General features: G+C 38.0%; 2 protein-coding genes across 2 annotated transcripts; both read right to left on the bottom strand.

The window, feature by feature from the left end:
- Positions 1-886: 886 nt before the first annotated feature.
- LOC5563938 lies at positions 887-2,058 on the bottom strand. The gene is made up of 2 exons (XM_001648209.2): positions 1,299-2,058; positions 887-1,226 (listed from the first exon to the last, which is right to left on the bottom strand). The coding sequence occupies exons 1-2, from the start codon at positions 1,986-1,988 to the stop codon at positions 1,056-1,058; spliced, it is 861 nt and encodes a 286-aa protein (XP_001648259.1). The 5' UTR covers positions 1,989-2,058; the 3' UTR covers positions 887-1,055.
- Positions 2,059-8,225: 6,167 nt separating this feature from the next.
- LOC5563936 lies at positions 8,226-9,509 on the bottom strand. Its single transcript, XM_001648210.2, has 2 exons — positions 8,748-9,509; positions 8,226-8,678 (listed from the first exon to the last, which is right to left on the bottom strand). Exons 1-2 carry the CDS (start codon positions 9,453-9,455, stop codon positions 8,508-8,510), a joined length of 879 nt encoding a protein of 292 aa, XP_001648260.1. The 5' UTR covers positions 9,456-9,509; the 3' UTR covers positions 8,226-8,507.
- Between the last annotated feature and the right edge of the window lie 2,492 nt (positions 9,510-12,001).

Raw genomic sequence — 12,001 nt, 5'->3', positions numbered from 1 at the left:
GTGTTTCGTCGTGTACATGTAAATTTCAAAACTTCAAAACCTTAAAACAGTAAGATTTCTTCTTTCTCCATCAAAACACACCAATGAAAACATTCAGATGATTTTTTGTTCTGTCAGCTTCCCGCTGACGAGATTTCCGAGACTATACAATTTATTTGACACTGACATAAGATGTTCGAAACGTTGTCAAAAAGCTTTCAATAAGTCTGTCGGTGTGAATTGGCACCAGCGGCGCATAAATGTAAACAGACAGCACGTAATTTGTCTGCTGATGCCCGAGAAATTTACAAAAGAAACGGTGCATTGGTTTAGACTGCCGAGAATACGTGAATGCCCCTATCACGATAAGAAGGATATTGAGATGTAGAGAGTGAAAAAGCATGTAGAATCTTTTCGTTATGAAAATTTCCTATACTGGGCGTAGAGTATCATCGTACCTGCTGCATGATATATGTATACGAAAATAGCAACTTTGATACAGGATGAAGCTCTCAGTTAATGTGGATGTGGATGAGGAAAGCCTCATAAAACATTAAGCTGAGGAGCAGGCTCTGTTCCAGTGAGGACGTAATGCCAAGAAGAAGGAGAAGACGGAAAAGATATCGAGATGTAGAACAGAGATGTGAATCAAAATGTGAAGACTCGACTAACAATGAAAGTAAAAAATAATTTTAGCCATTTGACCATAGCCAAACTTAGGACCACACCTCAGCTTCCTCAAGGAAAAAAAAAAACAATCGAAGGATACGCATTTCTTTAATCATGAATAGATATTAATTTTCGTAGAAAGTTTTTTTTAATGTGTCATCTCATACTATTAATCTACGCTTAACAGAAGAGACTATGTTTTATGTTTATGGAAAATAAAAATGAAATGAAATGAAAATTTGCAAGTATGGATATTCGTATGCTTTTCATTTATTTCTGAGATATTTTTGCAAATTTAAGTTCCATTCTAATCAAAACACCTGAAAGGACCAGAACGGCTGGGATCAGCTCCGATGACGTAAGTTGATTCAACCCGTCCTGGCCCTTCCACAATTCTACACATAAGCTCACAGACAGCTGTAGAAGCTGTTCAACACGCCGCTGATGCGATCCTTGATATCGTACTCAACAAGCCTTGCACAACGCTGCACCCGTTGTTGCACCAAATACGTCTGAGGATAACGTACGTTGTCGACATAGTAGTACTGGATGTACATGTTGCTGATTTTCTGGAGGTACTGTTGAGTATCGAAAAACATAACGGTACGTTAAGGACATTCAGAACTCTAAAAGTCAGTCAGTAAACTTACCTGTGTCAAACATTGCATAGATGGCGCACGATTGATCGGGGGATTATTGACCACTTCCGCTGCCGGAATATCGCAGACATCCACAATCATGAGGTAGTTCTTGGTGCTGGTCAGCACGCTGGCGTATTGGGCAATCATTCTGGCACCGATATCGGCGTAACGGGTTAGTTCAGCATTGATGCAATCCGTAACGCGATCGATGGTGATCGGATCAGCGGACAGCTTAGGTCCATACGTGTTGGTGCAGGCGGTCACTTTGGGGTTGGCACAGGGGGTCACAGAGTTGGTTATATTGGCGACAGCCGCTGCTAGGGCAGCTTCGATCTGTTGAGCACTCGTTTGAACGTCGGTGAATATCTGGGAGGCAGACCAATCTTGCAGTGGTTGAGGAGGACTGATGTTACTTGGGAAATTGGCGATGGTCGTATTGAGGGCGCTAAGATCGATAGTGGAGTAGTTCTTGAAGCGATCGTAGTACGACTGGTACGCCGTTACTATGGATTGAACAAACTGGCCATGTGCGACTAGAACCGACTGATCGGCGGTGTTGATCGTGCTGTTCATCTGTTGAATAGCTGTCGCTAGGGACGCCTTGGAGGTGTTGATGGCACTTGTTACGGCTGTGCTGAGTGTGTTTGCCTGAGCCTGTAATACGCCTGCCAGGCAGACAAAAACGAAAAGATACTTCATTGCTTGTGGGCACACTTGAACAGCGATGTGAAGCGAGGGCCAGTAAGCTCTACTAACTGATGATTGAGTGAGGCTAACAGGGATGCTTTATATTGTGGAAAGTGATTATTGTATCAATGGAAGTATTGTGCTTGTGAACGGTTGTTTGACGCAGTAGATGGTTAATTTTGGGGTTTTCGCTTGAATATGCATTTTTGATACCGTTAATGGGTACGTGTATGAGACGAGTGAGTCGATTTTTATTCAGCTACGTTCAATTTGAAAAAAGAATTAAGTATTGACAAAGCCACACTAAAGGAGAAGTGTATGCTAACTTTGATATTTTTTCTTGTTTGTTGACCCATTTTCACTACCATGACCGGTTTTTACGCACAACGACAGTATTTTTTGTTCAATATCACGATTCATTCGATTTCGGTTCTACGTCATATCCTCATAGAAACACTGTTATTAATGCAAATCTTTGAACATGTGTTTTTTTATCAAGGGCTTGATATAAATTCAACGGCAAAAGTGAAGAAGTGTCCGGAATAAGAATCGTGAAAGGACTACACATTTATACCAAAACCTTCACCATGCTTAAAAATACTCTCACATCTGCATCAAATTTTGAATTTTGCTGAAAATTGTAAAACAACTCGAAAAAATCTTCAAAATTTAGTACGGAAGAATTTAAAGATTGCTTAAGTGTTTCTTTAGATATTTCGGATTGTCTTGAGAAACCAAAATGTCTTATTATCCTTTCAACGGATACCTCATGATCATGATGTGCTAGGGGTGGGTATCCTCGGTAAAGTTGTGCAACGGATCTATCAGTCGGTGAAAAATTTGACCGGAAGTTCATTCGCTAGGTGTCATTAGTGCGTTGTATCGCTTGTGTCGTTGGAGAGCTTCAAATAGCAAGACTTCTCGTAGGTGTTGGTGATTCCAACCGTTAACGTTGCCGTTGTTGGTGTCGCCGAAGTTGATTGAAGCTCCATCCTTAATTGCCATTCAAGAGTTTCTATTCAAGCATTTGGATTCAAGTATTCGTCGCTTTGGTTGTTTTTGGACGTTCCGCTAAACTTTGAGTATTGTTAAATTTAATTATTTATTTCTATTAATCTTCTTGCTTTTCTTGGTAGTCCTAGTTATTTCTTTTAATAATAAATTCCCATTATGGAAACTGACGGGGATGAGGGGGAACCCAAAGAAAATAATAATTGTTCTGAATCCTCTTCTTCGACCAAACCTTTCCGTGTAAAAATGTACCCTTGTAGTTTTTCTGGGCCTTTTGTCGTATTTTTTTTTCGAAAAAAAAAAAGGAGAGACCCATTAATTTTTTACTGATTTCTTCTGAGATTTATAAATTTGTAAAGGAAATAAAAAAAATCTTTAGACAAATATAGAATACATTTTGGATCACGAGATGAAGCTAACGCTCTCTTGGAATCCAAATTATTTTTTAATTCCAATCGTGTGTATGATCCTTGCGAGTCATTATTTATTGATGGAAATGTTTCCAAATATGTTCACTCGAACTGTATCAAGATTACGTTTTCTGTATCTGTACTTCCAGACTACGTAAATGTTGGTAATGTAATTTTTCGCGTGAGACTTCATTACCCAAAGATCATGCATTGTGACCGATGCCTTCTCTTTGGTCACACTTCAAATTTTTGTTCAAATAAACAAAAATGTTTCAAGTGTGGTGAATTTCATTCTTCATCTACTTATAAAAATGTATCTGTTCACATTGAAAATCAATCGAAATTTATTCAAAAAAATCAAAATTAAAAAACTTTTGTCTTATGCTGAAGTAATGAGATCCACTGATAACATTGCTTCTGCAAATACTTTTGAAATTTTGCCAGATGATGATGGTAAAGCAGACCAAGAAAATTTGGGTTATTATGTGTACAAACCTCCTTGTAAAAGAAAAAGAATTAACAATGAAACTCCTAACAATCATAATCATTGTTTCGAACCTCAACCATCTACTTCTTTTGATATGAGCTTTCCACCCTAAAATGATACTATTTCGTAAAATAGAGACTTATCCTACTTCTAACAGTAAAAATCAAAATTCAAATAATTCTTCAGAAGAAAGTAAAAGTAGAAAGTAAAAGAAAGAAAAAGTAAAAGAAGATACAAATGTATATATTTCTTTATCTCAAATTAAGAGTATATTGAATGAAGTACCTCCTCCATTTTTTATTTTAGGCGACTTCAATGCACACAATTTTGGATGGGGTATGCTCTAATAGCTTGTCTAGGAAATCTTCATGGAAAACTATTGACGATCCTAATGGTAGTGATCATTTACCAATTATAATAGAAATTCAAAATCCTGTTCGTCATAAGTCAGTTCATGATTCTAATGTTCCTAAAAACACACTTTATCAAACTTGAAAAAATACAATTCGTAAACCACGATTCATAATTAAACAAGTACAATTTCGTTGTTTGAGAATTTGTTTGAAACTTGTGAATTCAACTCATACTCAATCAACAGAAGTGGCTGGTGTCATACCACTTAAAATTCGTTTTTAAGAACTGAATTGTAAATTTTTGATGAATTGTGTTTCAAATAATCATCCAATTATCAATATTTTGATGTCTTTATTCGAAATTAGCCCAACGATTATTATATTGGAATCTTTCATTCATTGCTCATCTGAAAATATAGTACCAATTTCATATAATAGTTTTTATAATTTTCAAATTAATGTTCACACTTTTCTCTATTCCATGAACTGAAACAAATTCCAAACCATCTTTATTCTTCTTTTGCCAATATTTTATTTATGCGTAAATTTGATGAAATTACTTCTGCACAATTTTATTTCACTGATGGATCCTTAGCTGAAGGTATCGCGGGTTTTGGAGTATACAATGAATTTTTGGTACATTTTTGTAAGCTTCAAATCTCCTTGCTCCATATTCATTGCAGAATTGATTGCTTTATACTTTGCTTGTAACTTGATAAAGGATTGTCCACCAAATGTTCACATTGTATGTTCTGATAGCTTAAGTTGTCTTCGAGCTTTGAGTACCATTTCTTTCAATTTTAAAACTCATCATGTTTTATTTATGATGAAAAAAATATTATTTGATTTGCATAGTCAAGGATTTATTATTAAATTTGTGTGGATCCCTGCTCTTTGTAGAATATATGGTAATGAGCAGGCTGATTCATTGGCTAAACTTGGTGTTGTTCGGGGTATAATTTATTGTTTTACGAAATGAAAACAATACGAAAAACAGCTGTCAGTGTATGAGTACCTCAGCTTCTTAATTATTCTTTTTCATTAAGAAACTCTGAGAAACATTAAACATTACTATTTCAGCAAATTCAAACTGTTCGAGAAAAAGTTGGGACATTCCGGACTAACCAGAAACCTGGAAGGATTTTAATGGGAATCCTCTAAAGTTTTCGATAAATGGCCTCAGAATTCTCACCAAAATACTCTGTAGATTCTCATTAGATCCCTCTTCTAAATATTTTTTTTTATTAGGATCTCCTATTTTCTCATCAGAATTCTCATCAGAATCGTGTATGGATTCTTATAAGAATTACCTCTGGAATCCTAATTCTTCTTATCAGAACCTTCCCATAAATCTCATACGAACCGCCACAGGATTCTCATAATAATCTTTCCAGGATTATTATCAGAATCCTTTCAAAGTTCCTGGATTCTCATAAGAATCTCTCTCAGGTTTGCTCATAAAAATCCTCTCGAATGCCCATCAGGATCCTTTCAAATTTCTAATCAGAATCTTTCCAGGACTCTTATCAGATTTGTCCAGGATTCTCATTAAAATCTTTTCAGGATTATCAGCAGTATCATTTTGCAATTCTCATCAGAACTCTCATCCAAGTCTTCTTCGGATTATCATCAGAATCTTTACAGGGTTGTCATCAGAATTTTTCCAGGATTATCATCAGAATCCTTTCAAATTTCTAGTCGGAATCCTTTCAGGACCTATTTTTAGATTTGTTCCAGGGCTCTCAGATTCTCTAAATCTTTCCAAGATTCTGTTGATATCCTTTTAAATTTTTAATCAGAATATTTCCAGGACTCTTATAAGATTTGTTCCATGATTCTCGTTAGCAGTATCATTTTTGAATTCTCATCAGAATGTTCCCTGAATTTTCATCTGAATCCTCTCACAATTCTCATCCACGTCCACTCCGGATTCTCATTAGAACCATTCCAGGGTTGTTATCAGAATCTTCCCAAGATAATCATCAGAATCCTTTCAAATTTATTATCAGAATCTTTCCAATACTCTTATCAGTTTTGTTCCAAGATTCTCATTAAAATCTTCTCAGAATTATCAACAGTATCACTTTCGAATTCTCATCAGAATGTTCTCAGAATTCTCATCAGAGTCCTCTCAGAAATCTCATCCTAGTCTTCTCCGGATTCTCATCAGATCCGTTCCAGGGTTGTCATCAGAACCCTCCCAGGATTATCACCACAATACTTTCAGTATTCTCTTCCAATTTTTTTCAGATTTCTCATCAGAATCTTTCCAAGATTACTCCCAGGACTCTATGTTCTAGAACCCTCATCAAAATCCTTACACGATTCGCTGAAATTTTTCAAGATTCTAATCGATATCCTTCCACGATTCTCGTTGAAATCCTTCCCAGATTCTCATCAGAAACCAGAATTTTCAACATAATTTTTCCTGAATTCCAAAAGTAATCGTTAGAGGATTCTCATCTAAATCTTCCAGGATTCTCATTGCGGTTCTCTTGAAAATTGTGGAGTAACTGAACCAGAGTTTCTGCTTAATTATCGAATGTTTCCAAAACAAATTCCAATTTAACTCTGGATAGTTTTACCTTTCCGAAACAGTTGGATCCATATACCTCATGTAGAAAATTTCCTTAAATAAACTTACATTGATATAATACGAGAAAATTGATCCATAATATATAAATTTAAATTCTGAAGCTACTGAACAAAACCTTAAATGGTACATGTACGTGCAGAATGTTTGTTATTTGGAGATTCTCATAATGAGTGCTATTTACTATAAGATTTGGTCTTTTCGATACAATCCTGCATTTTCCATCTGGACCTAAAATGATCATCTCTTGTCGTGTAAATGTGATTTTATTTGTTACAGTAAGGAAATTAATATGGTTCTCCGGAATCGCATATTGCGTGTCCCGCCCTCCTATATTTGAACATGGAATGGTCAAATAATTATTGTGGTCAGGGCCGTATTTACGGGGAGTCCAGGGGGTCATGACCCCTAGCCCCCACCGTTTAGGGGCCCCCATTAAATACGACTAAATAACTATTATTGAACACTAAGAAATTATGAGAAACCGATGAAATGGTGCTGAATTTTTGAATCACATCGAAAGGCTTGAAAGATTTTAACGTTCAAATATTCGTTATTGTAATCATCGTCATCATCGAGACTTCAAAAGCACTTTTCTGTTCAAAACTGATAAATTATTCGTTAAAATGTGTTCACTGTGTTCTGATTGGAGAATAGAATACAGTGAACACATTTTCATGTAAAGTTTCTTGATTTTGAACAAAAATAACCGCTTTCGAAGATTTTCAAATAAATTATGGTTTTTACCCCCTTAGAGTAAAATGTAATTATCTGGCTTGAATTCTAAATGATCTTAAGGCTAATCTTTAGGTTTTTGGCTCCCATGCTACTAAGGAGTTGGGGCCTTCCTTAGCCGAATGGTTAAAGTCCACGGTTAAAAAGCAAAGCCATGCTGAAGGTGTCTGGGTTCTATTCCCGCTCAGTTCAGGATCTTTGCGTAATGGAAATTTCCTTGGCTTCCCTGGGCATAGAGTATCATCGTACCTGTCACACGACATACGAATGTGAAAATGGCAACATTGGCAAAAAAAGCTCTCAGTTAATAACTGTGGAAGAGCTCATAAGAACACTACGCTAAGAAAAAGGTCCTGTCCCAGTGAGGATGTAATGCCAAGAAGAAGTAGAAGTGTTCGCAAAATTTCATATATACTATTTACTATATTCATGTACATTTGCATAAAAATATTGGAAATATTTTGAAATTTTACCTTGCCGCGACCGTTACGTTTTTTTATAATTTTGCCTGCACTTTGAAGTTTGTACTACGATACAGAAATAAAAATAATGTTACTAAACGCACATTTGTTAAATTAGTAGTTCAAGTGTTAAATACAAAATTATGATGTCCTTACCTTTCATGTTTTCTCTACAAAATTGAGATTAAAAGATTTGAGATGGCTTAAAAATATTTTCGCATGCTTTATTTTTCGATTGAATACAAATATGTTTTTCACTTATTGGTACATCGACCTTCCTGAAGAAAAAAGAGTACTAAGAGATTTACAATTGAATAGTACCAGAACATTCAAGATTCAAACATTCTATTTGCTTCCAAAATAATCGTAATGACATCCAGAAACAAAACTATTCGTACTTCAAATCTATTAAACCTGGTCAATCAACCAAGTTATCACAACGATTACTGCACCCCGTCATGCTGGTATCATCCACATCAGTTTACAGGCAGTTCTGGAAGCTTTCCAGCACCTTGGTGATCCGATCCTTGATGTCCAACTCAACCAGCTTGGCGCAACGCTGGACTCGGTTTTGAATCAAGTACGTCTGGGGATAGCGCATGCTGTCGACCGTGTAGACGTTGATTGGCATGTTGCTGACTCTCTGCAGATACTGTTGAGGAAGAATACAAGTTACAAGTTAGCTGATGTGTAATACGAAGATGGAGGACAGTGAACTTACTTGAGTCATACATTGCGTAGATGGTGAGGCATACATTGGGGACGGGTTGTTCAGAACTTCCGGTGCCGGAGTATCGCAGACGTCAACCACCTTCAGATAGTTCATAGCACTGGTCAGCACGTTGCTGTACTGCGCAGCCATTTTGGAACCGATATCGGAGTAGCGGGCCAATTCAGCAGTAACACAATCAGTCAGGCGATCGATAGTGATCGGAGCAGTTGTCAACCTTGGACCGAATTTGGTGGTACAGGTGGCGACCTTGGTGGGGTTGGCACAGGAAGGTGCACATGAGTTGCTCATGGTCTGAACGGCTGTATTAAGAGCAGTCTCGACCTGCAGAGCGCTTGCTTGCACATCGGAGAAGATCTGATTGGTGGACCAATCTTGAATTGGCTGTGGAGGGCTCAAAGTCATCTGCAGGTCGCAAATCGTTCGATTGAGTGGGGTCAGATCGAATGTGGTATAGTTCTGGAAGCGGTTGAGGTACAATGTGTACAGAGATGCCATATTTTGGGTGAACTGGGTCCATGCCGTATTTACGGACTCATCAGCTGTGTTAATCGTGGTGTTTAACTGTTGAATTGCTGCAGCCAGGGTCGTTTTGGATATGTTGATGGTACTTGTAACGGTGGTGCTGAGGGTAGAAGATTGAGCGTGAGTTCCACCCAAAAGGCAGACGGCGCCTACGAGAACGAGGATAACCTTCATGATTACTCAGTGTACCGTTGAACAACAACGAGGTTTGATAACCAACGGTTTAAAACAAACTGATGATTGAGAGAGAATGACAGCGATGATTTTATATTGATAGAAGTGTAAATGAAATGCATTGTATTGTCAATCGGTAGTTTCACAGAGTGGATGGAAAATTTCTACGATCGACCTACAGTTGTGCTAAATTTGTATTGAATTGGTTTCCAAAGAATACACAAATAGATCCATTAATCTAATATCTTATCTACGTCAATCAGTTGATCAAACTTTGATTGGCTCTTTAATTCTTAAGAATTTGTTTTTGTGTTCATCCTGACTAAAGATAGAATACATTGATGTTATATATCTATAATCCGAACCACGTTGCTGATAATCGTTGCGCATGTAAGAACGCAATGTTTTCCAATTTTCGGTGATCCACCGTGTTCCAGTTTAAAACAACGGAACTCATTGCAATTTGAATGAAATAACACATGTTGAACTTAAGCGTGCATAATCCCATTCGTTTACCTAGTGGTAAAAGACTACTTTTCTTACCTATCTAAATTAATTCCAAAGCCATCCAGGCTCCTTCCAAAATTTTGGATGATAATGAAAAAATAAGAAATAATAAACAATTCACATGATTATATTTACACGACGAAAAATATTTTGAATCAATTTACATGATTCCTATTATTGACAAAGAAAAAATCAACAGTAGACAACCTTTCTGATCGTTCACAACATCAGCTTGGCAGATTTGAATACAATCAAAAGATTAAAGTTCCGACTGTCGCTCGTTTGATTACCGCTAAAATAAAAAAATACAGTTGCACTAAAAAGCATCAATAACCGGATAATTTGGTTCCAATTCGTATTTTCTGAATAATGCAAGCAATGCTGATTAAATTTATAGCATAAGCAGCATATTCACTGCGTTATGATTGTCCATGTCCTACTCTAGGTGTTCGGTGATTTTGATTTCCCTTATCTACAACTCGTATAATGTCCGACAAAATTTATTGAATAAAACTAGGAAACATAACTGAAGGAATATCTTAAAAAATAGTTTATTTGATATTCCGGCCAAAAATAATTTCTCATTCATAACATGTTTTCAAGAATTTTCAACCTGGCTCACTTTCTTCAAATTTTACTTGAGGGATGTGGAACACAGTTCAAGAAACGATTGGTTCGACGAAGAAAGCCATGAGGTTTTAGAGGAGGAGAATGCAGCGCGGGCTGCAATTCTGCAGCATGGTACGCGGCAAAACGTGGAACGTTACAAACTGAAGCGGAAACAGCAAACCCGCCTATTCCGGGACAAAAAGGGCCGCTTGGAAGATGTGCCAAGAGATGGAGTTGCTGTACCGTTCTCAAGAAACACGGAAGTTCTATCAGAAGTTCAACACATCCCGCAAAGGCTTCGTGCCGCGAGCTGAAATGTGCCGGGATAAGGATGGAAGCATCTTGACGGACGGACGCGATGTGATCGAAAGGTGGAAGCAGCACTACGATGAACACTGGAAAAAGCGCAGATAACACAGGCACATAAGGTCAGGACAGCGAAGGCGATGGCTACGTCAGCACTGCGGACAGTAGAAACTGACCAGCTCTCATGATGGGGAAAGTAAGGATGCCATTCAACAGCTCAAGAACAGAAAGGCCGCTGGCAAGGATGGAACTCATCAAGATGGGCCCGAACAGGTTGGCCGCTTGTCTGCATCGGCTGATACTCAGAATCTGGGAAACGGAACAGCTTTTGGAGGAGTGGAAGCAAGGCGTTATATGCCCTATCTATAAAAAGGGGCGACAAGCTGGAGTGTGAAAATTATCGAGCAATCAATATCCTAAACGCCGCCTACAAAGTGCTATCCCAGATTCTCTTCCGTCGTCTATCACCTATAGCAAACGAGTTCGTGGGAAGTTATCAAGCAGGTTTCATCGACGACCGCTCGACAACGGACCAGATCTTATCCGTGCGGCAAATCCTCCAGAAATGCCGTGAGTACTAGGTCCCTACGCACCATTTGTTCATCGATTTCAAAGCGGCATACGACAGTATTGACCGTGTAGAGCTATGGAAAATTATGGACGAGAACAGCTTTCCCGGGAAGCTCACAAGATTGATTAGAGCAGCAATGGACGGTGTGCAAAACTGCGTGAAGATCTCGGGCGAACACTCCAGTTTGTTCGAGTCTCGGCGGGGACTACGACAGGGCGACGGATTTTCGTGCCTGTTGTTCAATATTGTGCTTGAAGGTGTCATGCGGCGAGCCTGATTTAACAGTCGAAGCACGATTTTCACGAGATCCGGATAATTTGTTTGCTTCGCGGACGACATGGATATTATTGGGAGAAAATTTGAGACTGTGGCAGATTTGTTCACCAGCCTTAAACGCGAAGCAACAAGAGTCGGGCTAATGAATGCGTCGAAAACAAAGTAGGGGAAAAGCACCCATTTTTGATCCATTTATACGATTTTGGCCTACTTTGTATGAAAATCCGAAAATTGGCACAACATTCTTGTAGGTCGAAAATTAGTGCTTTTCCCCTAC

The sequence above is a fragment of the Aedes aegypti genome, chromosome 2 (genome assembly GCF_002204515.2).
Source record: "Aedes aegypti strain LVP_AGWG chromosome 2, AaegL5.0 Primary Assembly, whole genome shotgun sequence".
Classification (NCBI taxonomy): Eukaryota; Metazoa; Arthropoda; class Insecta; order Diptera; family Culicidae; genus Aedes; species Aedes aegypti.
Note: the sequence above shows the minus strand (reverse complement) of the source record. Positions and strands in the feature narration are given on the sequence as shown.